The sequence below is a fragment of the Taeniopygia guttata genome, chromosome 9 (genome assembly GCF_048771995.1).
Source record: "Taeniopygia guttata chromosome 9, bTaeGut7.mat, whole genome shotgun sequence".
NCBI classification, from domain to species: domain Eukaryota; kingdom Metazoa; phylum Chordata; class Aves; order Passeriformes; family Estrildidae; genus Taeniopygia; species Taeniopygia guttata.
Window position 1 is genome coordinate 22,220,611 of NC_133034.1, and position 26,894 is coordinate 22,247,504.

The window sequence follows — 26,894 nt, forward strand, 5'->3', positions numbered from 1 at the left end:
CTATGTCAGAACTTTCTTTAAAACTTCTATTTAAATATGAGGTTTTCGTTCAAATGTTGTCATTTTCCCAGAATGTAGGGTATTGATTACAGCAGCATCCACAGCAAAGTGATCCATATTTACTGATATTATCCACCAGATGACCAAGATTTACAGACCACCATTTCAGACAATGTGCATCAGATAAACAACTTATCCTTGCAAACATAGACAATGTGGCCTTTTGGCTTCACATGGAAAAGATACAGTGGATATATTCCATATATAATGGAATAATATGATTTAAAAGTTCTTTGGTATCTTTCTCCACTAAAGCTGTAGCTTACTGTTTCCACTGACCCAGTTTTTGAATCATCAAAAGGAAGGTTTGATTCCTTAGTGAGGTTTTTCACTGGAGTTGCTTCATTAAATCATTCTGGTTTTTTTTATTAATTGTCAATCAATCCTATCTAACTTATCTTGAATTTCTTCTCAGATGCATAAAAATAACTGTGGTATTTGTGATATAAAGTTGAGATGTTATTTCCACCAGAATTCTTATCTCTTTCTGCAAGTTGAATGGCAAAATATCCATAAGGTTCAAACTTACTTTAAAGGACATGTTTTGTATGTAGTATCTGTATTAAATTACTTCTTTATTTCCCTGAATTTCCTGTTAGTCAAGTATTGAAATGATCAAATGGGATAAATAGCTTAATAACCTAATATAAAGATTTGTATGTAACTCTGTGTCAGGAGGAAGTACTGAACCTAACTAATCCATGCTATTCCATTTGGAAAAAAACACTTTTTCAGTTACTTAGTTGGGGTTCTGACTTGCAGGTCAAATTTAGGGTAGTTTAGGTTCATACTATTTTCATAACAACTCACATATTAGAAACCACACCAGCTGAGGAGGATCTGTGAGGGAACAGGGAAAGTACACTTCTGATACATTTATTAGCTGGGATTTGAGAGGAGCTCAAAATCTGGCATCAGGGTTCATATAAATTCATACACACCAGCTGTCCAGCGTTAGATTCATATATGGCTCTGCTCTGATCCTATTGCACAAATCCTGGCTGTACAGCACATTACAGGGATGAAGACAAGTTAATCTCTGCCTTTAGAGTCTTACCCTTAGCAAACCCTTCTTGGCAGCAGGCAGAACCACTCACCCAGGACTAATTCTGTCTCAATTTATTAGATGAGAAGTGGCAAGACACGAACTTCATGAACCAGAAGCATTTTCAAATCTAGTCATGCAACAGTTTCAAAATGTCTATAGCAGTCTACATGTTGATGTTATCAATTGCTTTGACAAAACGTGGTTTAGTCATATATAATATAGATTGGTTGGAAGACTTGTTTTTTTAGTTAAATGCACTGAGATTTCATTTACAAATACTGCTTTTATTTACATCAAACACATGGAATTAATATTCTTTAAAGTCCATGTTTAGTGAACTACAGCAGTGTCTCCACAGTCTGGAAGAAGCTGAGCATTGTTTAAAATGCTCAGGTAAATCAGTCAAACACACAATATGAACATGTATGCATGCTTATGAGGGAAACATATTAATCAACATGTACATAATCTCATTTGCACTTCCATTGGCTTCCCTTTTAGAAAAAGCTGATCTGACTGTTTGAGAAATCAGGTACTGTTTTAGAAAATAAATATTCTAATATTATTAATAGTCTTAATGTTATTAGTTACTGGATCAAGGGTTCTTGCTCTGAATCTATGCTGAAGGTCATGAAACTAGAGTTTGTAATTGTTCCAGAATCCACAATCAGCAAAATAAACAACTTTTGGAAAGGAAAAAAGCAGTTATGCTAGCATTATGTCATACGGGAGCATGAAATATGTCTTCTTAATTGGAGTAAGGTACCATTGGAGAGACAGTGGGGCTAAATTCTAATCCTAGATATGTGGGCACAGACTGCTCAGAGACTGAGATTAGAGTGTAATCCTAAAACTGGATTGAGAACGATACATTCCCTAAAGAAAGGAAAATAACTCTATTTATACTGTGTGTGTCAGCCAGCAGAGTTTGTGTTGCATGCCTTCACACTGACTGGGAGACATGGACCTGCCCGTTCTTGAACCAGCTGATTGGTAAAATTGTGAACAGCAAGTCACTCTGTTTTCTAAACACGCTGTTCTCAGCCAGTAGTCAAGGCTCAGCGCTGGCAAACTCAATCCTTCAGGAACTAAGCTGGGTTCAGTACAAAAGCTCATCCTGTTCCCCTTGGAATGGCTGTGGGCAAGGGGAGACTGTACCCCTAAGGCAGCACTCGGGCTGAGGCATGGGCTGAACCCAGAGGTGGAGATGCACAAACACACAGCAAGAGCCTGCAAAGCCTACGAGGGGACGGAGACAGAGGAAAAGGAGCTGAATTCCTGCTGTTTGGTGTGGCACTGGAGGCACAGAGATCCAGGTGGGAACTGCACTGGGCGCTTCTCCCTCTCTGCTCGGCGCTGTGGCCACGGGACTGGTCTCTGCACAGGCACAGGGCTGAGATTTGTGTTTGTGACAGCACCCAAACGCTCCTCTGGGATCACTCTGAGGGATTTAACAACTTCTGTTAAAAAACTAAGTACAATACCTAGGCAAGAACTAATGGAAATAGCAGAGAAAATGTATGTATGCACTCAGAACACTGTGCACCCGTCCTGGATCCCGGTAAACTTGCACAGGGAGATGTTTACAAGGAATGGGTCTTCCTATTACATCAGTTGTATACACGGAGATAAAAGCATGATGTCATTTGTTTTCCTTGTGGATTTATTTCATAATTAGGGATGACACTTGAAACATTATCCTCTTTCTTAGACTCTTTCAGGAGCCTAGAGATTGCAAAATATGGCAAAAGCGAGGTCAGTTAAAAGGAAACTAAATTCTGTGGTTTTTACTTTTTGATAATTATTACTTTTAAAGCATTAAAAATAAATGTGCTGATCTTTAATTTTATTTTTGAATACTGGAAATGGAAACCATGGGACAGAAAATTTTCTCATTGCTGCCGGGCCAAGTTGGTATTTCCAAATGAAATGCAGTTGAATTTTAGTGGGATTTGTGTCTCACTTTTACATGAAATGTCAGCGCAAATGACAACTCTCTCAGTGCCAAAAGTAACCAGGTAGTGGAAAGAGGAATGAGTTTTATTTAGACTATTTAAAACTATTTTAATTTAGCAATTCTTTAACTTAACTGGCTAACTAAGAGTTTGAATCTAGAAAATTTGTACTGAATCATTTGTACCTGCCCTTTTCAGTTATGATATTAAATACTGCAGCAGTATCCCTTGGCTTTTCCAAAATCCTACATTTGATGGGTCTTCCACCACTGGAGTAAATCAAGATGATGTGTGTTTCCATCACTAATCATTTCAGGTCAAGTTTCTTTATTAAAAAGCAAAATACATCACATACACATATTAAAAAATATTTGCAGGTACGTTAGAATATATATATGTCACAGATGTCAGATACTAAGCCCACTATTATTATCCAAATTCATGTATGAAGTCACAGATTTTAATACAAACTTCATCCCCTTGTGAGATTAACATGTAAGATTGCACACCTGACCCTGTGAACAGGCTCAGAAATCAGCATCTCAAACAGATTGAACACCTTCGCCCCCAGTTTGAAGGATCAGACCATGAGAGAATTACTTGAGTTAGGATTACCTCCCTCCCTTACTCTTTCCATATTCTGCTGCACTGTGGAAGTCTGGAAATTCACATGTTCTCTAACTAAGGAACTTGAATTTTCCACTCCAGAGACAACGCAATAGTGCCCAAGCCCTTCTCAGTCTACAGCTAATTCTACCCATGTAGTTAGATAATAGCAAAATGTAAGGAACCCTTAATTACCTTAAGATATTTTTTAAAAATTTATCCCACATTGGTGTTCCACAAAGCTGCCAGCAATGGGGTTTGTTGTGATGTCTACACACATATAGCCAAAATTTTCACTGGGTAAATCTAATGTAGGTACATCAGACTAAAGCAGCCAAATACATCCTGTGAAGATGGCCTTGATTAATTCTGATTGCACGCTGATTTGGAAACTCCACTGCTCTAGGAAACTACTATAAAATACTGAGATTTTTCTGTTTTACTTTGAAAGATAAATTAGCACAAAGATTAAGATAAATACATTTATAACCACTTAGCTTTTAAGAATATTTTGTTATGCATAGACAAGGCAGGGAATCATTTGTACATACATAGCAAGGAATGCAATCTGAATCCAAAGTCTTCTAGAAAAATACTGAGTATGCAACGACAAGCCTTCCCAAAGTAAAATCCTCTGTCTGTGAAACAGATCTTAAAATATTTCAAAAATTATCCAGTTATGTCGTAACAAATACGGTATTTGCACCTGAATATGCAGAATTATTTACCCATAAGAATACCTACAGCAGACTGCTGAGAAATCAGAGCTGATCTAATCACATAATTTACTTCTTCTATATCACCCTGCCTATTCCTAACTTTACTCAAAGGCTGCTCTTAAATAAAGTCGCCACAAACAAATTTGACAAATTTGCTTTGATCTGCTCCATTTCTGCTGTGAGACAAGCCTTTCCTATTTAATCTGAAAAATCATGCACCTTTTGGTATTATTTAACAGGTGTTTCATCACCATTGACATTAAAAACCCAGCACTATTTATTTCATTTATACTTACGTCTATCATGCAGACCTTAGTTTTGGGTACAATGAAGCCACCATGAACATCCGAGTGTGTCCCCTCTCTGTGAGCCTTCCTTCCAGGCTGCCTCACTAATGTGTTTGGCAGCTTTTAAAACACATCAAGATTAACGTGTCAAAAACTGCCTTAACTAACGCTGACTTTACTTTAAATACAAACTGAACTTGTCTTGATTAGCTCTCATCCGTGCTCCTAAGCCCTCCCCACTCTGACATCACAAGCTCTTCTCCAATACCATCCCCTAACCAGGCTGTAAAAACATAATTACATGAAGAGCACTACACTGAGCTGATAAACCTATTTCACATTTAACCTGCTAAGCCGTTGTTAGCTTTTAAGATGCTTGATGCATTCACTTAAAATTTTCCTGTTCCAACAAGAAATACAAGACAAGGTTTGGAATTGCTTGGCTCTCCCCTGTTGCATTACCTATTTTTGCTGGTTTTTAGAAAGGGTGCACTTCTGTCTTGGCGAGGAGTTATCCCAGAAGTGTGATACCCCAGAGCTGTGTATCTGATGGGATTGGGGGGAGCTGCAAGGTGGAAATCCTGTTAAGCATATTGTGAGGCTAACACAGGGATCAGTTGGTTATACTGCTCAAGCCGGCAATTTACTCTTTAATTCTCACTGGCCAGGAGTTGGCTCTCAGAACCAATGCCTAGAAATGGCAAGTTTGGAAATGTCAGGGAGCACTTAGTTTCTTCCAATATCTGTGTCAATTGATGACATATTTGTTAATCCCTAATCACCTGCCTAAAATTCATCAGATGCTCGCTGCAACAAGAAAATATTGCCCCTTGTTCTCTCTAAAACACTAACACATGCCTAACCTGGGACAAATTGAAAATCACTTTCAGGCAAGTGTTATCATTAGCGAAGGAGAGTAATTCTGCTCTACCTCTGCACAACCTCACAGAAAACAAATTCTTTTTTATAACACAAAATATATTGGTTTTAATGTGGGATTATTTAAATTTTTTGAAGTGACTGTGACTCTTAATATTTTTGTTTTAAATCCCATTGTGGTTATTGTGTTGCTGCCTGGACACTCTTTATACAGAAGAAAATCACACCCAGAAATATTGCTTTAAAAATCCACTACTGGGTTTTAAAAAAGAATTTTAGGTCTTCCTTTAAAAAAATTAAATTATTAGAGACCAGTTAAAATAAACTGAGAGTAGTTTTCATGTAGTTGTCCAAATCTTTGCATGTGCAGGCAGACAAGGAAGCAAAGGAACATTCTATGTTTAAAGATCATTTTTACCTTGTGTTCAGTCCACTCAATTTGTAGCTGCCTGTGACTTGAAATGCAATGAGTAGATAATCTTGAACAATGTTTATTTACAGGAACTTTTTCAAGATTGTCTGGGTGAGGCTGAAATGAATGCTGTGTACGATGTGGGGCTGGCCAAATAAATAAAAGTAAAAACTTGCATCAGCATCCATTTTTCATCAGATGTTTTAGTCTATATGAAGCACATTTCAGAAAAAACACAAAAAAGTTCATTATCAGAAAAAATTACTTCCCGAGGTAGAAACAAACCCAGCAACATAATAAGGTCATATATTTATTTTTTCATGTTTTACCTAGTGAAGGAAGTTTGGAGAGAGACACACTGCTTCACAAGATCTCTGGCACATAGCCCTTGGATTCTGGCACAGAAGCAGCATTGCTGTGTGCTGCAGTGAGCTGTGACAAACACAGCTCACAAAGATGCTTCAGTGGTCCCTCTCCAGGGGAGAACAAGTTATTCTTGCCTGGATGTTGCAGGCATCAGGCAGGAGAGCATTTCTGTATCACACAGTGGTCTGTGTGTCCCTCAGCGTTCCTCCTCCTGCTGGGTGTCTTCACCTGAGGAAAAACGGCAAATCACCAAAGGAGGAGCAGAGACGTGTAGGAAATTAGTTATGAAGATAAATTAATGAGTTTTAGGCAGTTTGGGTACTGCTATAAAGCTGAATTAAGAACAAGGAGATTCTCTCAATTAATTTCCAAAGAAATGTCAACTACTACCCATCTTTCTCAATTTCTGAAGTACCAGGATGTGCCCTTTTGTTCCCTTTCGACAAAATCAATGGCAGACATAGCTCAGCTGATGGGATTTATGGTCTTAAAAAATGGAAGGTAAAAATTGTATTAGACAATTTTATTGTCTAATAATATTAGACAATTATATTGTCTGTTTTATTGTCTAATAATTGTCTATTTTATTGTCTAATAATTAATAATTGTCTAATAATTAATAGACAGTTCAAGAATTATGTTGGTTACCAAAATGCAGTGCTGAAATGGATTTGTAGAAGTAGAGAACCTGCTAAACTAGAGCCTAAGCAGGTTTTAATCCATTCTTTCTAAACACTGTCTGTCCTAAGTGGGGAATCTGTGAAAGAGTGATAATCCCTGTTTCTTCTTATCAAGTTTACTGGAGCAAGATAAAAATCTACTTATCTCCACTTTAATGGAGATATATCATGAAATGAACGGAGACAGAACTTGATAAATGGCTTATTTATCACAGGTCAACCTGTCTTTTTCCGACATGTAATCTGTGTTTAGATATATCAGATTTTTAGCTAAACCTCACTTCCTTCCACGTTTCCCCCAGAAAGGTCTAATCTAGAAGAGCACAGTTGCCAGAAGCAAAGTAAAGAGGGGGGGTGGTCTGATGGATGGGTTAGAAAGTCTGGGACCAGTCCAAGATTGAGTTTGAACAGAAGCTGTGCCCTAGGATTAGAAACAACCACCAGACTTTACAGTGCCACACTGTCTTGGAAATTGGGTCTTGGTCCACAAGAAATTGAAAAACAATCAGAGAAGGGAACAGGCAAACCTGTGTGAGTGTGACAGTAATGGACTGGGCTGTGCAGAATGTCCTTCAGGCTGGAACACTCCTTGGGAGTTAATTTTTTCCCCAATCCCTTGGTTGCAGGGTAGATGATTTTGCTCCCTTCTGAGTTGCAGGACACTGAAAAGTGCCCACCTTTGGTGTTGTCCTGTACTAAATTCACACTGACAAGGTCAGCAGATACTGCAAAGGGAACAGGCTGCAACATGATTGGTTGTTTAGTGGAAAAGCATTACATTTACTACTGTTCTTGAGAGAATTTGGAGAGACTAGGTGAATTACATAGCTCTCTCATTCCCAAGGGAAATCTGGGAATTAATCAGGGAGAACTGGAGTCAAACTTCGGGCAAAACTGAAGCTATTCAATTTTACTTAGTGTGGCTGATCTCAATTCCACAAGCCAATGAGTGAACCTCAGGGGTGAAATACGGCTAACCCTTGAAAATGCTTTTGAATTCCTTTGAAAAGTCAATTGACCAAACATTGTTTGTGGAAAGATTACTGGATTTTATGTGACCTTGTGTCCAAATGGTTTAGAAGGTCTGGATGTAAAATCATACAAGTTGAGATTTCAAAGATCTGATTTTTTTTTTGGCTAACATGGTGTAAAATGAGACTGATACATTTTAGTCAAAGCTTTCAAACTGACCATTTGCTGAAAGATAAAATATATTGGTAAAATAAATTTTAATGAAAGCTGCACCGCGCCATGTTCCTGTCAGTTATGGAATTTATGGACATAGCTTTTAAATTGGAGTAATAATTAGTGAAGCAAATCACAATACACATAATACATTTAATGAAAGCATTTTATAGTAGACATGTTTTCAGATTTGCTTGTTTAGTGATTTTTTTCATTACCTTTTGTATGGATTTAGGGTATTTTTGGATGTGTAAAGGCAAGTAATGGCAGCATTGGTATTGCATTCAAAAAGTATTGCACAAATACTTTTTTTGGTAATAACTTTTGAAACAGCAGCTAGAATACAGAGATTGGATGGTGTCATTAAGGATGACCCTAAAAATGGTTTATAACCAGCTCCTGTATCTGCATAAACTTGCCCTCTCTGGCAACACACATTCAGGTTGAGGTTCCACAGAATGTAATGGGGAGTTTTGCTGAACTATCCAGCTCCATTATAGCAGATGGTACCGTATGGAGGTAACACTGATCCTGTGACTCTGTTGATTTGTAATTAGATTTCTAGTAATTAATATAGTTTGCAGGCCTTGTATGAACTCTGCAGATTGCCCATTCATGTAAATGATTAACTGAAAGGGGATTAATCCTGGCAGAAGTTCAACCAAAAAGAATTTTCCAGACTGAAGATCTTCTCTATCAGTCTAGTATATTGTAATAGAGACTGAAAGTTAAGTTTACATTTGTGTAGCTCCATTTTAAAATGAGTAACTTGATATCTGAGTGTTAAAAGTATCTGCACCGTGTGCATAAAGGTACATTTGCTGCAATAAATCTATAAGTCTTGCTTTTTATGGAATTCAAAATGCATATTCAATCTATTTCTTGTCACTACTATTTAATAGGAAGTAATGTAAATTCTAGTTTTGTAAAAAATAATATGGTTTAGAATTCTACAGTTGGTGTTTAGCTGCTCGTGCTGGAACATACAAAGACTGGAATTCTTACAACTATAATAAATCAGTGACAAGAGGGGCTGTCACACAGCTCTGCACACATTCAGTTCATCCAGACTGATTATCACAATCGCAAGATTATCACAGAATCCCAGAATGATTTGGGTTCAAAGGGACTTTAAAGCTCATCCAGTTCCAAACCCCTGCCATGGGCAGGAGCACCTTCCCCTCTCCAGGCTGGTCCAAGCCCTGTCCAACCTGGCCTTGAACCTGGCCTTGTCCTGCCAAGTGTGCAGCCCCTTCAGGTCAGGCAGGCACTCCCTGGGGAATGGTCCTTCCAGCCATTGTGTGTCCATTCTCTTCTGAAGGATTTTGTCTGGCCCTAAAGCCAATCCCTGCAGCTCTGTGGATCACCTGGCTCTACAGAACGTGTAAACATAAAGTCAACATAAATTAATGGGTGATGCAGATGTTTGGCACAAGCGGCACAGCATCAGTGCCAGCTGAGGGATTCCCAGCTGTGTGGGCAAGGCTGAATTCCCCTGCCTCTGCTATGGGGTGTAAAAGCCAGAGGATGAATGGAAGGGACAGAGCAGGAGAGAGAGGATGGAGAGAGCTGTGGAGACCATGGTTTGATGATGTGGCTGGGAATGATGAGGGCAGCAAACCTGGTGCTGGAACAGGCCACTCTTCCCTTACCCTCCCTTGGCACTTGTGTTCTGAATCAGCACATCTCAAGAGTGTGACACCTGGAACTGCCAAACCATGGGGCAATGAACATTTTTCCAGCCCCACCAATTCCTTGCTCCACGTAACTTCCCCCAACAAATCTGGCCAAGCAAGAGAATCCTGCAGAGGCAAAGCTGGGGAAGGGAACTGCCATGGAAGCAAACAAGGGTCACAGCGTTATTAAATGCTCCAGCACTCAGATTATCAAAAATCTCTAACAGATAAATAGCCCAAATAATTACATTCTATATAAATATAAGGCCGAGTGCCTCCCTGACGTAACTGTGATTGTATGAGAGCAAGGATGGGTTTAGTCCAGTGTGTTTAGACTTTCTATTATTTTAACCAGATGCTTGGGGGTTTGTTTTCCTTTAATGGATAATAAGGGCCATCCAAAACAGAGTTGCTGATTTGCTTGAGTTTCATTGAAAGAAGACACTACTAAAGGGAGAGGAAATCCCCAAAATGATACTCAGTGGTTAAGCACATAGAATATAGGATTTCAGTGTTTGCAAATCCTTTTTTTCAAATGAACTTGTGGCACTAATCCTCTAATGGCATTATTTCTTTGGAATATATGCCGGATTAAGGAGTCACAATGAGGCAAAGTACAAAAATCCACATTAATCTCTCCCCGATAGATGCTGTGTGGGATGCAACTTAAACTATTTTGTTCCAAAATTGGTTCTGTTCCTAACCTTGCCCCAGGTCTAGACAGAGGGGAGAGCAGATATAAACAAGTGTGACACTGAGCACTTGGCAGATGGTCACAGGCCATTTAACTGGATAGAAAGGGGAAGGCGTCTATTATTTTTAAACTCCAAAAGCTAAGCCTGTCCTGTGCTGTCCATGACATGCTGCAGGAAGCAGACACAGGGCTCTGACAGGCAGGGACAGGACACATGTTCAGAAGTGTGCCAGGGAGGAGATGGACAGAGCAGCAAACAGGGCATGGCTGGGCCTGGCTGTCGTGATATATTACATGTTCACAGCTCAGCCTGGGCCTATTGCAAAGTGCTGCTCATGTTTACAGCCTAGTGCAGCCACCCCGCTCTCCTCAGCCTGCTTTTTTGGGGGGATAATATGTTGGCACCTCTTCTCTCATAGCTGATGTAAAAAAAGGTATGGATTTGCTTTTTAGGAAGAGGAGACCAGGTCACTGTGTTTCCCTTCTCACCAGATTACAGGGATGCTGTCAGAGTGCCCTGGAATATTGTCACTGTCTTTCAACAGTGGTGAAAGAACTCAACTCAAGTGGTGAAAGAACTTCTGAATTGGCAGCACATTGCCTGAAATACTGATGTCAGAGCACGTAAGTTAGTCCAGCCTAACCACTGTAATTGGTTATTAACATTATTAAGCACAAGCAAAAGACTGTTAAATTCAGTTCTTCACCAACAGAAATGCTGGGATTTTCCACTATGCATAACTGAGATGCCTGGACACGTGAATTAGCACAAATTCCTGATGTGGATACAGCTCTGTAGTGAGATGCTGATTTCAAAAACAGAGAGAGGACAGCCACTCCTGGTGTCAGAAAACCCTAAAGCCAACTTGGACATCCTTTCTGTTTGGGAATAGAAGTGTGCCCTCCTTTTCTACAGGGAAAGATGGTTGTTCACAATGGTTTTGTGCATTTCTAGCTGCTATACATGTTTCTCAGCATGGTACCTCTCATGGGCAAGAGGATTTTCCTGATGTTCACTTTTTCTTCTCATCTTACCTTGTTGACTCCTTGGAGCACCCTGTGCCTAACCCTGTCTGAATCCTTTGTCTAGTTTCACCCTGAGTCAAGCTCTTCCTCAGGCTCGTGTCTGCTGGTTCAGCTGCTTGCAAATTAATTGTTGATTTTGTTTACCAGCTTTATCATTCCCCAACAAAATCACTCCAGTTTGCATATGTCTTTAGTGTATACAGACAGTGGATGGTCCCTTGTATTTAAGGAAGTATCAATTATATTGCACCAGGTATAGACAAAGGTGAGCAGGAAATGATAAGGGAAATGGAGAGTTTGCCCCTTGAGAGAAGGGTTTGGCTGGTTTGGCCTGCAAAAGGCAAGACCTCATAGACTGAAAAAGATTGTCAAGGCTAAAGAGATTCAGAATAAATGGCCATGAGTATGGTTCAAACAGAAATTTTAATGTTCACCATTGAGGAAATCAGACTTTGGGACAGACAGACAGACAAAAAAAAAAAGGTGTACCGGAGTTTGAAGTATACATAAGGTGTGTCCAATGATTGTGTTGTAATGTTGTATCATGGTGTTGCCCAGAAGATGATTGTGACTTCTCTTGTGTCTCCTAAAATGATCAGGAGTGTCCGTCCTCCCTTTTTCTAACTGAGCTGTGCCTCCAGCACTATTGCTGGCCAGTATGGACAAAAGGGGTGGGAAAACAAAGAGCTTTTCTTCAGGTACTCTTGTAATCTGATCTGAACGGTGACTCAACTCTCCTAACAGCAGCTGTCTCAGGGGCATGCAGTGCTGTGTGAGCAGTGCGAAGATTTTGCTGCCACTTCCTGATTTCTGCCTTGAGAGGGATCTGAGCTGGGACATGATCGGAGCATTTAAATGGACTTCTCAACCCCAGGAACGGATAGAGTACAGAGGAATAGAGACATCAGGAAAGAGCCCACAAACCACTTGTGCAGAGCTGCTGCTGTCAAACTGATGAAGACAAACTGGTGAGGGAAAACTGCACGGAAAGTTCCTATTAAGGAAAGGAGTGAGGTTTTGTTTGCATGTCATGGCTCACCTATCCCACAAACCCTGAAAGTGCTGTAAAAACTGAGAAGTGTGAAAGGGAACCTCAGGTGTACCCATGGAAAAGACAGGTATGTTCTTTGTTTAAAATAATGTCTCTCTACAGCAGGAAATCACAGCTAGGGAAAGCAGGATTGCTCTACAGCTCAGTAACTGTGCATGTACTTCAAGGTACATTGGTTTGTATAATTTTTGTATTTCTAAGGAATACCACTGTGACAACACATTAATGCCAGCTTTTAAACCTTGCCTCAGCTTTTTGTAATAGTAAGTGCTCTGCTGTTAAACACTTGTATCATGACTATGATATATGGCTGGATGGAGGCAACGGAGGCCAATTCTCAGGGCATCTACCATTATGAAAAAAGGTAAGCAAGAGTAAACATTAATAAATTCTAATTCACACTAATTCTGTCTGCTGATCCCCTGAAAGATGACCAGAACTGCCAGTATAGACATGAAGAGGACAACCCAAGGAGTTCCCCATTTGACTTTGTGATGAAACAGTTCCAAGGAAAGAAGTGTGCTCCTGAAAAAAGGAAAGAGCAGCCTTCAGCCATCAAACAGTTCTTCAAAGGCTTTGACTTTGGGAAATCTGAAGGCAAGGACAGAAGGGAAATTGAAGAAACAGAAATAAACAATTATGGAGCTGATGATCAGAGTGAAAAGCAAGATCTCTCTGTAGAAGGTAATGCTGGTACAATAGTGAAACACATGTATATATTTTAATTTCATAGAAAATCGGCTGTTTTCTTGCTAGCCAAAATCCTGTACTTGCTGCCTACAGTTTATCCTCTAGCCAGGATTTACTTCTGATTGGAACATTATCAAGGATATACCCTCTGATTTGATAGGTGCTAAGCAAGGAGTTAGGCCTACATTGCTGAGGAAGGGTAAAGTTTTTGGGTGACTTCTCTCTTGATCTGCAATGTGAGAACCAGTACTGAAGTCAGCTCACTAGTTCCAGAGCTAATTTGGTTTCAGAGCCAAGCTTTGAGCAGTAGTTTGGCCTGTTGTATTTAAGATGAGTCTCTGTCCTGCTGTCTTGTTAAAGCAGTCTGAAGACAACAGGAGCAGATGTTTCCTATCACTTGGTACTGGGCAGGGGCAGAGGAAGGGAATGGGAATCCCTCATGGATGCTATTTTACACACACAAGGATACTCTTTACATCCACTCCGGAGAAAATGGAACTATTTTTCAAAAGGAGATGGAAGGTGAAGCTTAGAACCCTGTCCTTTGTCCTAATGGGTCTGGGTCAGTTTGGGGAAATGACAGGAGGGCAGCTACTCACAGCAGAGAGTGGATTGCTATTTTCTGTATTTTTTTGCTTTGCAAAGCCCAGAAAGCAGGAACTACCTTACACAAATGTTGTATGAAAATGCAGCAAAACCTTTGTACTGATTTGATCTATAGTGATCTTATCAGTCAGGTTGCTGGTCCACATTGATGAAAAATAGAGCCTGCTTTATTGTCAGATTTAATTCATTTCCTAAAGTCTTCACCTGGCAGCCTCAGGCACTTTTTACACCTTGTGTTTATTAGGAGATGTAACCAGGGCTCTATTCCTTTGTTGCTCAGATGGACTATCACATCTCACTTCTGAAGCAGAGTCACCATCTGGTGAGCAGAGATTTAACCAGTTCATGGAGAAACTGGGAAAGAAACCCAGCAGCAAGAATCTGGATCTAAATAATTGTGCACTAAGTGCAGCAGATATAACAGAGCTAGGTAAATGCACATTTTATTCAAATAATCACTTCATGTATTTCTTTAATTTTTATTTGCCTGTCCTATAATTCCCTCTCCTCTTTTCCCTTTCTTTTATACAGGCCATATTAACATTTCATCTAATGGTCCCAAATCTCTGAGAAATGTTAATTCATAAATTATATCAATTATGTAATATATATAAATATAGAAATCATCTAGGTCTGTGAAGCAGATGAATGTCTTTACACTTAAGATACAGACAAGAAAAGTGAGGTACAACTTGTCATGGCTTTATAATTCTGTATTGATTCTAGAAAATATCCAATATTAAGATGTATTGATATCCAGGGTGTGCAAACAGAAAAGCTTTTTCTTTTCTTTCCTTACAGCTTCTTTACTGCCATTTCTCCCAGAGCTGGAAGAGATCAGCCTGTCCTGGAATGGTTGTGCTGGAGGAACTTTGAAAGCTCTCACTGCCCAACTTCATCATGTGAACCTGTTAAAAGTCCTCCGACTTAACAACTGCAGGCTGACAGCTGAGGATGTCATCTCCTTGGGTACAGGATTTCATTTGCATTTACTTCCAGACAGCTTGGGGCTAATGTAACCCATCTTATCTCTTCCTACATCCCACTCCTGCTGCTTCCACAGTGGGCAAAGTAAACTGTTGTGAAACAGTCGAAACTTGGGCTTATGGGTGCCCTTACACCTTTAGGTAGCTTTGCAGAGTTCATTCCTCAGGGTATGAAGCTTTCATACTCAGAAGGAACAGAATCCAGTCCTATTTGCAGAAAATAATATTTTTAATTTGGATTGGTTTTTTGTTTTTTTGCCTAGAAGCAGAGTCAATCACAATAGGGTCAACTTATGTTTTGGAGCTGCAGGAGGGGTGTGTGCTCATCATGAAAACCCCAATGGTCTTTTGGGAGAAAACTTAAAACCAGAAGTGCTGCCTCAGAGCTTTATTAATTGGTGTTTTTTCAAGTCTGGGAGAAGCTTATTCCTCTGGTTGCTTCTTTGCTTGGGGTGCCTGCACCCTGCCTTCTGCAAAGCATGAGTTGGAAAGGTTTTTGAGGTGGTGTTGCACACTCAGGTTCTGGCAAGGAGTCACCTCTGGGCCTGGAGTCTACTCGAAGTGGATCTGTGGTTTGTATTTAAAAGAAGGGCAAACACAATCAACTAGAAATTATAAAAGTTGTTGCTTATTTTGTAAGTTCTAAGCTGGGTCTGAGTTATATAGCTGGGCTTTGTTTGTGTCATTCATATCCAAGCCTTTTCCAGGAAAGGTTCAGAAATAAAATGACATATATGGTGGTAGATCAAAAGTGAGTCATGCAATCTCCTGGGGAGGAAATAAGCATCTATACAAAAGCTGGTGAAAATAACTGCTGTGTTTCTGATGAGTGTGAAATCTGTATTTAATTTTCTACTATTTTTTCAAATTTATTTCATTATTTTCCAAACCTTTCTCATAGATTTTTGTTTGTTGGGGTTATTTTTCCAATTGATTCATTCTGCCAGGTTCTTCAGGGCTGTTTCCTTCCCAGTTCGGTTTAGCTTCTGCTGGGACAGACACAAAATTGATCACAGAACTTGAATTTCCAGACAAAATGTGATGCCCTTGACACATGGAATAGCAACAGTCAGTTTGCATTGATTTTGCCTGTGATTTTGAAAACAACTTGTGTTTTTAGGCCAATCCTGGCTGTGTGACCTTGTCCACATCTCTCTGCAGAAATGTGGCCTCTTGTGGACTCAGCACATCTTGCTTAGAAATCAATGTCTGAAATATAACCATAATATCAACCTATTCTATGTGGTTGCTCAGAGCTTGACTGTGAGAGGTGATAGGAAACAATTCCTGGAGTTATAAATGTGTCTGGAACTCTATAGTCCTGTCAAACAGAAAAAGGCTATTCTGCTCTTCTTAACTGTAGAGCATTGATCAGTATTCAACACTGAGGCAATAATTTAAAATAAATGCAAACATAAAAATTAAGATGTGACCTTTCCTCTCAAACTCAGATATTCACTTACGCAAGTAATTATTTTTCTATTATAAATATTTTGTGAGAAATTAATTATGAAAACCACATAGACATGAAAGGATATTACTGTTAAAATACAATTCTCAATTATTAGACTTTAGATCAAAAAATTGAGTATGACACTTTGAAATTGCATTTGCATATGGTCTGATTATTTGATCTTTCTTGGGAATGAGTTTATGCAAATATGCTCTGCCTCCCCCCTCTACAAAGGAAGTTAGGAATCTGGATTTTACAGTGGGATGTTAGTATTTCAAATAAGCACTAACACAGTTCACACTGACAGGTGTGTCAAGCCTTGAAAAGGATGATTTTTCTGAATGTAGTAAAAGTCAGTTCTGTCTGCCTTGAAATCATGGGAACGTTAGTTTGAGTCAAGACAATGCTCATCTTGGTTTCCTATGAAGTGAGTCAGAAATTCCTGCCAGAAATGAAAATTTCGTGTTTCAGAAATAGTTGTGAGAGGAATTCTTTCATTCCCTCCAAAATGACCTTTGTACACAGTACAGAGCATGTTGGAAATTTGCCAAATAAAACAGAGCAGAACTCTGCAGGACAGTAAATTCAGACTTGTCACTTGTATTGATTTCCCTGTAGACTGGACTTTCTGGTCCCAGCACAGGCCAAACAGCCTGATGAGGGTTTGGGAACCTGAATAAATTTCAGGTTTGTGTGCACTGTGACAATGACTTGTGATCTATGTTGCTGGTTAGACAATGTGAGATTTTATACAACATTGCTGCACAAGCAATAATTCATTTATTTAACAATTTTCCTGGCAAGACATTAATAATAAAGTAATTTGAGTATTAAGTAGCTGACCTTCCTCTTTAATATATTCCAAACCTGCAATTTTGTTCGCACTGAAATTAATACACGGAATGAATCATTCTAAACTTCTGTTGCAGGAGAGGCATTTGAAATTGTTTCTCAGCTTGAAGAACTGGACTTATCATGGAACAGTAACATAGGTGGAAAACTATCACTGCTGACAAAAAAAATTCAGGAAGGATGCAAATTAAAATGTCTGAAAATTACAGACTGTAACCTGACAGCAAAGGATGGAGAATCCCTTGGTATGTGTGACCATAGAGATGGACTGAGGCTGGCTTCACAAAAATGGAACTTATTTGACTTAGATAATGGCTGTATTGAACTCAATATCAATGAAAAGTTAATTTATTTCAAGTTCTGCATTATAACAGTATTTATGAAGTGGGGATTTAATGCACTTCCTTCCGAAGAAGAAAGTTGTTCTCCCTAGTCATATGAGGGAAGGTTGAGAAGACCTAAACCACAGTCTGGCTGCCTCAGAGGGCCAGGATTTCTGGATCTTTTGACACCTTCAGCAAAAAAATGTGTGCCAGAATTTCCAACACTAATTACTTAACATTAAGCAGCTGAATATGTAATTAGCCATGGGATTGGAAAGAAGGTCTGAGGATTGGGAATTTAGGCAGAGTTGGTAACCAGTGACCACTCTTCCCTTCTGTCCTCTCACCACAGCAGCTGAATCCTGTGTGGTCTTTTTATCTCATTGTGTGTTTTAAAAGGTGTTTGCTCAGTAAAGAGAAGCCCCATGGCTCTCATCTCCACTACAGGAGGAACTCCATATGTAACAGACATTCCTATATATTTTCATTAGAAAATTTTATTTCTGTTTGTATTTCTGCTTTTTTTTTCCTGTGCATTTTACTAACAGTCCCTGTATTTTTTCACTTTTATTTTTATACATGTTTTTCACAAATTTTCATTATTCCTAGTCTTTATTTTACTGGGTTGTTTAGGTAGAACAGGAACTTAGCAAATCTAAACCACACTGACAGGCAAACCCCAGTCACGTCTTCCTGTTTATCATGTGCTGTATTTTTCTAGGGTTCATCTGCATGTATTCTAGACAATCACCAGTTCTGATTTTCTTTTCTTTTCTTTTTTTTTTCACAGCTGAACTTCTAAATGTGATCCCAAACCTCGAAGTATTAGACATCTCTATCAACAAAAACATTGGCTGCAGCATGAAGGTTATTGCTCAGGATCTGAAAAATGTGCCAGGCTTGAAAGAGTTAAACTTGCACATGTGTGGATTAAAGCAAGACAGCCTCCAGGGCTTAGGTTAGACTTTATGTTCAGAAAACTTTCATTCTGAATAACTTGTACATCTGAAAACCATTTAAGAAAGGCAATGAGGTGGGATTTTGCTGATGGTTTGGCAGTACTAATGGGCAATCATGATTTGCTGTTTGAGGATTGGTAAAAGACTACAGGGCCTTTCAGCAGGAGCTCAATTTATCTCCCCTGAGCTGAAGCTTGTGAAAGTCAGTGGGGAGAGTCACCCTCCACACCATTTATCTGAGACACATCTCAGGGCTGTGGCTGTGGATGTGCTTCCTCTTCCATCAGAGAGAACATAGACAAGGACACAGACAGGCCAGCTAACTTTTAACAAGCTAATCCTGCTTTCCAAAGGAAATCCAAATTCACCATTACCACTTAAAGTGTCCAGCGAAGCCACATAAAATGGTCTTATCTGTGTCTCTCCCTAGTGGATGTGGCAAAACAACTGGCATTAATGAACACATGCAGCAGTAATTTCTGCAAAAGGCTGAGGATTGACTGGATGTGGGGGATGAGCTGGCCTCACCTTCACCTGCTCTCCCAGAATGGAGCTGCATGGACAGGGAGGCTTTGCTGCATTACTGAATGTCTGCTGTGATTATACCCTGAAGCTTAGCCCAGGAGCTTTGCCTGCAATACCTTGTGCAAACTTTGACGTTGAAGCAAATAGAAGCAAAGCCCTGAGCTGGGCTGTTGTGGCAGGCAGTGACCACACTGTTCCCTTTTGCATTTCAGACACTGCTTTGCAGCACCTCACAGAGCTAAGGAAATTAGACATCTCGTGTAACAGAGAGATTGGTGGCGGCTTTAAAGCATCAACAGCTCATTTGGCCAGCTTGAAAAATCTGGAAGTCCTTGATCTTCACCAGTGCTGTGTCACAGAAGAGGACATGACTGTTTTGTGTAAGGACATGTTGAGGAAATTCATTAATGGTCTTGGTTTTGTCTTCTGAAAATATCTCAAAGACATAAAAATTCTGCCTGGCAGAAGAGCTGAGCTCAGTACTTTATTCATTAGGCAGCTCTGAAAAGGCAGTGTGGGGGAGAGCTTTCTTGATCAATGTGGAATGGTTTATTTTGCTGAACAAAAGGAAATCTCAGAGTGTCTGATCCCATGTGGAACTAAGGACCTGAATCTGCCGTGATTCAGACCCACAATGGGAATGTGGGAACTTCCACCAAACGCTACTTTTTTTTTGATAATCAAAAATTTAGGAAATATCCAGGGACAGCTCCCGCAGTGGTATAAGTTGGATGGATCCATGGTAATATAACTGCCTAAAACTCCTTTGGTGACTGCACACTGAGAAGAGGGTGATTTTAGGAGCTCTTGCATTTCTGCTGCTGTGTGCTTTCTCTAGGTTGAATTGATGAAACTATAAACACTACTATGAAGAAAAAGGCACTTCCCAATCATTTTGTGAGGCAGTTTATTTTTCTATCTGTGTTATCATAACTTTGTTTTTACTTTTAACAACAACAAATCCCATGAGTCAAACCCTATATTGCCCACATCCTATTTTCCATGATAAAGAAGATAACCTGAAGATACGATGATGAAGCTTTAGGATATATTAAATATTAGTAATAACAATTATGATTTATTTTTAATTTGTTTTATAATAGACATATTAAGACTAAGAAGTTTCAGTTAGCAATGAAGACATTTGGGAATTTGCAGGAAGCCATGTTGTGACAATCTTCTGCATAGTATGGAATAATTAATTTCTGAAACAGTTTTACTGACAATGACAAGGCTATTTATGATCTAAAACATTACTCACCATGAATTTGAGTGTAAAAACTCGGCTGGCCTTGACTTTTGGATTAGTTTATAAAGAAAAGAAATTATGTCAGGCAAATATACAACTACACATTTGTTATGGATCAGTGATTGTCTAATAAATATTTCATGGTTTTGCAGCCCAGGTGATACCTTTACTCTCCAATCTTCAAGAGCTGAATTTATCCTCGAATAAAAATGCAGGACTCTCATCAGATCCTCTTCTGGGCAGGCTCAGGTTTTTACCAAAGCTGAGATCTGTGACCATCAGCAATTGTGGCTTAGGTGAAGAGTCCCTTTCATCACTAGGTAGGAATGTTTCTTTAAAGTGTGCCCATTCTCTGTGAATCCCTGTAGGACAAAGCATTCCCTTCTCCTTTGGCTGAACTCCAAGGATCACGGTTACATTATACCTCAGGTCCTGAGTGAAAAATCCTGTGATGAAACCAGTGCTTTGTGGGACCAGGTTGCAATGGAAGAGAATTGTATGATTTCCTCTACTATACTCAGTGAAATAAAATTTTGATGAGAGTATTTTACCTCACTGCAGGTGAAAATTTCAGTAGAAACTTTCTGGGGCAGAGTTCATCATGGGACAGTGGAGGAAATGACTGCAGTGGTGGAAAAGATATTGCACAGCTGTGAAGAGAAGTTCAATCTAACACAGGATATGTAAATTCAGCCTCTTTTGCCTACTTATTGCAAATCTCTGTGGATTACTGGCCTTTGATAGGTGTTCCATATGGCACATGAAATCTTAGTAGAGAGGGATCTCTCAGTTACTGTGTCTTGTGCACTTGTATTTCGTATTGTTACTCATGACATTAAACCTGGAGTAAGACTTGACTGCCTCCAGCAGAAGCAGTAGCAAGCTAAGCTGGTCAGAGGTCCTTGCATAAAGAGCATTATGTTTATATCACCACAGTTATGTAAGAGCGACAATGTGGAAATCAGAGCTGTCAAAAGATACAAAGCATCTCACCTTAAATAGTGAGTTCACAGAAAAAAAAAAATCACTGTCTTTAAATTGATATAAAATAGTTTAAAAGCAAACTGTTAAATTAATTAATTCAGTGCAACAAGGCCAAGGCAATAATGTGAATAGAAAGACAAAAACTCCTAAACTCCTCTACACAGAGGAGTTTGTTTTTGGGTTTTTTTTCTTGTCTGACTTTTATTGGGATAAAAGAGTTCATTCTAAGCAAAAGCAGTCAGGCTCTTAAGATCTTACTTATGGGTGAATTACAGGTGAGGTGTCTGTTGAGGCCATGTTGTTTTCTCTTAGTAAGCAGAAGTTGCTGGTCTTAATCTTTTCAGCTGAGGCCGCCCTTCACCTTCCTGAACTGGAGATATTAGACCTTTCTTGGAATAAGTGCGTTGGTGGGAACCTAAAGCTGCTTTTGGGAGCACTAAAGCTTGCAACGGAGATTCAAGTGTTAAGACTGAGCAGCTGTAACCTGGTGGCTGAAGATTTGGCACTTCTAAGTAAGTATAACATGGTATTTACTAGCACTAAAGGAACTAGGGCATTTAGACCACAATTCAGAAGGGGGTTGTTCCATGGGCTGAGCATGTTTTTGCATAAATCAAATGAAAACATGGAAAATACAGAGTATTTTTCCCACAAAGGGATTTCATTTTTCTGTGTGTCCTGGACGTGCCCAGTGGAAAAGCTGAAAAGGCTAAAATGCAAAGAATCTTTAAGCACTTTTATCTATTAATTAAAAAAAAAAAAAGGCATAATTTAGAAAATGTTTTTTATATCAAATATTTAAAGCTGCATCTGAGGAGTTTTATTTTGCTCGGATGCTGTTTTATGGCTCAGTACTTTTGAGAAAATGTCTGTGCTGACAGCCAGGAATACTACCAGCTCCCAACCATTAGGTGAGTTTCTAGAGCTGGACTACTGGGAGACAATTAAACCAGAAATATTTTCACCTACCTCTTAGCAGCTGCTAAGAAATACTTGAAAATGGGAACCTGATAAAGAAATAAATTCTAGGATCCTTTTAAAAACTTGCTAATTTTATACTCCTCCTTCTGAGTCTGTGGACTGAGTTTGAGTGTCTGACGTTGGGAATTGCTGTGTGACAACTGTAAGGCCCTGGAATGTGAAATCTGGTGAGGTGAAGCCCAAATACTTCTGACTTTAAAAACCATCACCCCGATGGGTGTCTCCTTTGCCAAGCATATGTTAAGGACCCTTTTAGGGTATATTTGTCCATCCCACAGTGAGAGGTGGCTGTTGTAGTCAGTCATGCAGCCTCACCTAGTTTTGCTTTCCTCTTTCTAAATCTCCTTGTAAAGTCTGTCTGCCTCTTACAATTGGCACTCAGTGTAACATCCTTCCAACTGACTCCAAGGTTTTCAGGTGGCCACACACTTTTAACTCAATACTTTGTTCCTTTTGAACTGCCTCTGCTTTAAGTGTTGTAAACTCCTTCAGCTGTTATAAAACTGTCTTTCTGAGATCAGCAGCAAGTGGTTTTATGTTGCTGAGGAGTTAAATCTTGCTGTTTGACTGCTGAAATGAGGTATTAAAATAGTATTCTCTTTTCTGAGAAGCTTTTAAAGCAGTTACCAGGATTTATTAATTGTGTTTGTGTCTGTCATCTCTTGCAGCATCCCTGAGGCAAGATGGCCATTTAGCCAGATTGCAGAAGCTGGATTTGAGTTATAACAACAACATCTCTGATGAAGGCTGGGCTGTTTTCTGCCAAGGTTTAGGAGCATTCAAGGAACTCTCAGAGCTGGATGTGAGCCTCCGGCCATCATCCTGCCGGGACTGTGGGCCATGGTTTGGGGAGCTGTTGGCAGCACTGACACAGCTGCCAGCCTTGGCAGAGCTGGCCATGCAAAGATGGGCCCTTTCAGAGTCCCAGAGGAAACAAATGGAAGGCTTTAATCAAGACAACAAAAGAAACATTCGTTTGGACTGTTGATGAAGGTTGGAGGTGTCTGAAAGGCCTTTTGGGAGCAGCTGGTGAAGCAAGCATTACATGTGTCTGACTTAGAACTGACTGCAGTCTTTAATAATCTCTTGAAATAGTTTCACAGTTATTGAAAACTGTTATTTGACCTTCTGCAGCATCAATCACTCCATTTCATAATGTCCTTTCAGATCTCTGGGCCACACTTACACTACTGAATCTTCATGTTGTGAATATTGGCAGGGCCACTGCCCACAGAGCGATGCTGGGGTCAGTGGGAGGGGCTGGGGTTTGTGTTGATGCAGGTGTGTGGGCAGTGTGAATGTGGCCTCAGAAGATACCTCTAATGTGGAAATACTTGAAACATCCATGTTTTAAATTTTCGTTTCTTCTCCCCTCAAACTTTTGCCTCTTTGTGAATTAATTAAATCATAAGTGGGAGATTTGGCATCCATCCTAACAACTCAACAGTATAGATTAGTCCAGGAAGGAGAATACAGAAGGAGCTCTGCTCTGGCCCTTGATACCATCTCATAGTGTAGATGAGTCCTGTGTAGAGAATCAGCATAAAATCAAGGTAAGAAACACTCTTAATTGGTGTCTTTGCAAGTCTCGGGGCAAGGAAAAAGCTATGGTACATTAAATCAGAGATATGTCCTGCTACTTCAACAAGAATTTTGGTTACAGAGAAATCAGTAAGTGCCAAATTCTGGCACAGTCACTTGTGTCATGGAGCATGTTAACCCACACGTGAGCTCCAGCACTGCAGTGGGATTATTCAAAGGTAAGGTATTTTAGGAAGTAAAGATATTAGATCTGCCCACTGAGTGAGGAGTCTTAGGGAAATCCTGAGGCAGCTTGAGGGATAAAGTACTGCTCAATTAGCTCTGAGCATCTCTACATGCTGCAGCAGTGTCCTGGAGGAGTGGCACCACAGGATCATTCAGTGGCACCTTTCTAACTTGCTAAGGCCCCCCTCAGCAAGTTCTCCCTGGCAGATGCTGATCAATATTCAGCTTTCAGTCCAACATCAGCTTTTTCCTGTTCAGGGCTATAACCAGAAGCTGACTGTGCTGGTACCTATTGATCATTTAATCCATGATTTCATGTAAGAGTCACCCTGGACTTCCTGGTTCCACTTTCAGTTCCACTTGAGAAGTGCACTTGGCTCCCCCAGATTTGAGAAATGTGAGTTGAACTCACATTTCTCAGTCAGGGGCAGCAGGGAATTGCTGTGTGGGATCCTAAACCTCTGAAATAAAGCAAAGACCCTCTCCTTCATTAGGGCTAGCAAGAGAGATGTTCAAGCAGTGACTTAAGCCAGGACAGTTCTAAAGAGGAAAAACCATCATGTCTGTTTAACAGCATCACACCAACCTGTTCTCTTTATCACTTGTTTTCAGATGACTTTGCTCCTCAAATCCACCTTTGATCCAGCTGGGAAATTGATATTTTATCTGTTCTGTGAAAATTTCTCTGAATTAATCCTTTCCCACTTGAACCTCTCTCTTCAGTTTACCTTTATTGTCTATTTTCTGTTGAAATCTTCCTAAGTGAACTCAATTTCAGTGTTGGGGCTTCTTGTGCTTTCATAGCTGGATTCCTCATTCTCAGCTCCAGAGCCCAGGATAGACCCACTGCTGGCAAACTTTCCTCTGTCCCTGATCCCCCTGCTCAATCCTTTGCCTTCTTATTATTCTGTCATGCCAATTGTGCCACTAAAAAGCTTTTGTTCCTTTTATCACCTCTACTAAATGTCTTGTCAATCTGCTAGTCTGCCCAGAAATCTCTCTTCCAGTGATTTCCTCCTTGGCAGTTTCTGATTCATCCTTCTCACTGTTCCTCTTTGCTTTCACTTAGGGTGAAAAATTTTCATTAGACATTTCCAAACAATCAAAACAGCCTCAGTTACCCAGTGAAATGGAAAATCAGAACAGAGCCGTCCCACTTTGCTGCAGTCCCAGCTCTCTCCTGCCAATGAGCACGTTAATGAGATTTCAGTATCAATCAAGAGCTAAACAGAAATGAGTTCCATGCCCTGGATGCAGATTCAGAGGGCACTACCTGGAGATGGAACTCTGGTTCCTCACCACCAGCTTCCCTGAGGCAAGGGGAGGGAGAGCAGGACTGCAGTTCTGACCAGCCAGTTGAGCTAAACAAAGGGTTTTGCTCCCACCCACTCTGCATTTTGAACCTGCACAGTGGCTGGCCTCAGTCCAGCTTGGTGCTCTATGTACACTGCAAATGCAAACTCAGGGCCTTAAAGGGTAGCTGAGCAATACAGAATAAAAACCAGACAAGGACATTGTGTCTAGGACAAACAGGTGTCTGCCTGTCAAATGCTGTGAAAAGACATCGTTGCACATAAATTTGACATGCAAGAATTATAGCAATATTATGTTTGTCATAGTTCTTTTTAATAACAAAGGTGTCATGTTGTGTCAGAACCAGAATCATGGCAGAAATTGCATCCTGCAGACCCACTGCTTTCAAATAAACATGCCAAACTGTCCCCAGGCCATGTCAGAGATGAACAGTACCACTAAGGAAGTGACAGCTTGCAGTTGTTCAAAGTGCTGTAACTGCAGATTGTTAGAACATCAGTGAACAGTTTTACAAAAGTGTGGAGATACTTTCAAACAGCTTTTACACCTCTGTAAGACAGGATGGGAATGCAGGTCCTGGTAGAAGTGTGTGGCCTATCTGGAATCCTATTCCACATTTCCAAACAAGGTACTGTGCATTTCTGGAGGTAAAGTGCATAAGTAGGGTTTGTAAACTGGGATGTTGTTTAAACACAGAGAGACAACATGAGTTTTAAATGCTGAGCTTTGATATTATTCCTGTTCTGACATTTCTGGCCTGATGCTGCACCATGTACCTAAAGAGATTAAGAGTCCCTCCAGTTCTGCATTTGGGACCAGCTGAAATCCATGGAATTTCCCTGTAGCAGCAGAACAAACTCTTGCCCCTTCTATTGCTCCTGGCTGCAATTTGCTTATGTTTTCTGGCAGACATTTAATTTCTTTATCTTGTCCCAGCTATAATCTTTCTAATGACTCCAGAAGAAAGATCTCCTTTGGAAAGATACTGAATTTATTTTCAGAAAGGCTAAGGCATTTAAAATTTTCAGTTCCTTCACCTCCACAGGTATCTAGACACAGTCATTAAAAAAGATATATTACGTCAATTAAATAGTAATCTTTGGAATTTTGTATTTAGGGAAGAAATCTCCTAAGAAAATTCTGTGGAGCTGCATTACTGTTGATAGATGAACACAGAAAATTCTGCTCATTAATGTCACATTATACCTCACAGTATGGTGGAAATTTTGGCAAAGACATCTATGTTGTTTCCTGTGCTGGAAAGATTTCTTATGGGTTTAATTTTATTTCTCAGCAGAAACATTAGTCTGCTTCTTCATTTCCTTTGTATGCACAGTGCAGCAGAGAGCAATTTAAATTAATGAAATCTGAAAGTGAGTCTTTTGCATAAATTACTAGTTCTGTAAATGTAACCTTCAAGAAGAAAACTGCAGTGAAAAAAAAATCCTTGGGAAAAAAAGCATTGCTTTAAGCAAGAAGGAAAGTGTATTTTAAGGCCCAAAATAAAGATGTCTATGAATACTGTTACCCTTACTATAGCCCAAGGGTGCATAATCATTCA

At 39.8% G+C, this 26,894-nt stretch overlaps 1 protein-coding gene across 1 annotated transcript in view; it reads left to right on the forward strand.

The window, feature by feature from the left end:
* LRRC31 (leucine rich repeat containing 31) overlaps positions 1–26,871 on the forward strand; it is a 45,295-nt gene extending 18,424 nt beyond the window's left edge. Inside the window, exons 3-12 of the mRNA XM_072933599.1 lie at positions 12,338–12,711; positions 13,074–13,328; positions 14,221–14,370; positions 14,742–14,909; positions 17,309–17,476; positions 18,345–18,512; positions 19,251–19,418; positions 20,440–20,607; positions 21,616–21,783; positions 22,921–26,871. Coding sequence (XP_072789700.1) covers positions 12,699–12,711; positions 13,074–13,328; positions 14,221–14,370; positions 14,742–14,909; positions 17,309–17,476; positions 18,345–18,512; positions 19,251–19,418; positions 20,440–20,607; positions 21,616–21,783; positions 22,921–23,240 — 1,746 coding nt within the window. The 5' untranslated portion in view covers positions 12,338–12,698 and the 3' untranslated portion in view covers positions 23,241–26,871. The remainder of the gene's footprint in view (positions 1–12,337; positions 12,712–13,073; positions 13,329–14,220; positions 14,371–14,741; positions 14,910–17,308; positions 17,477–18,344; positions 18,513–19,250; positions 19,419–20,439; positions 20,608–21,615; positions 21,784–22,920) is intronic.
* The last annotated feature ends 23 nt before the right edge of the window (positions 26,872–26,894 follow it).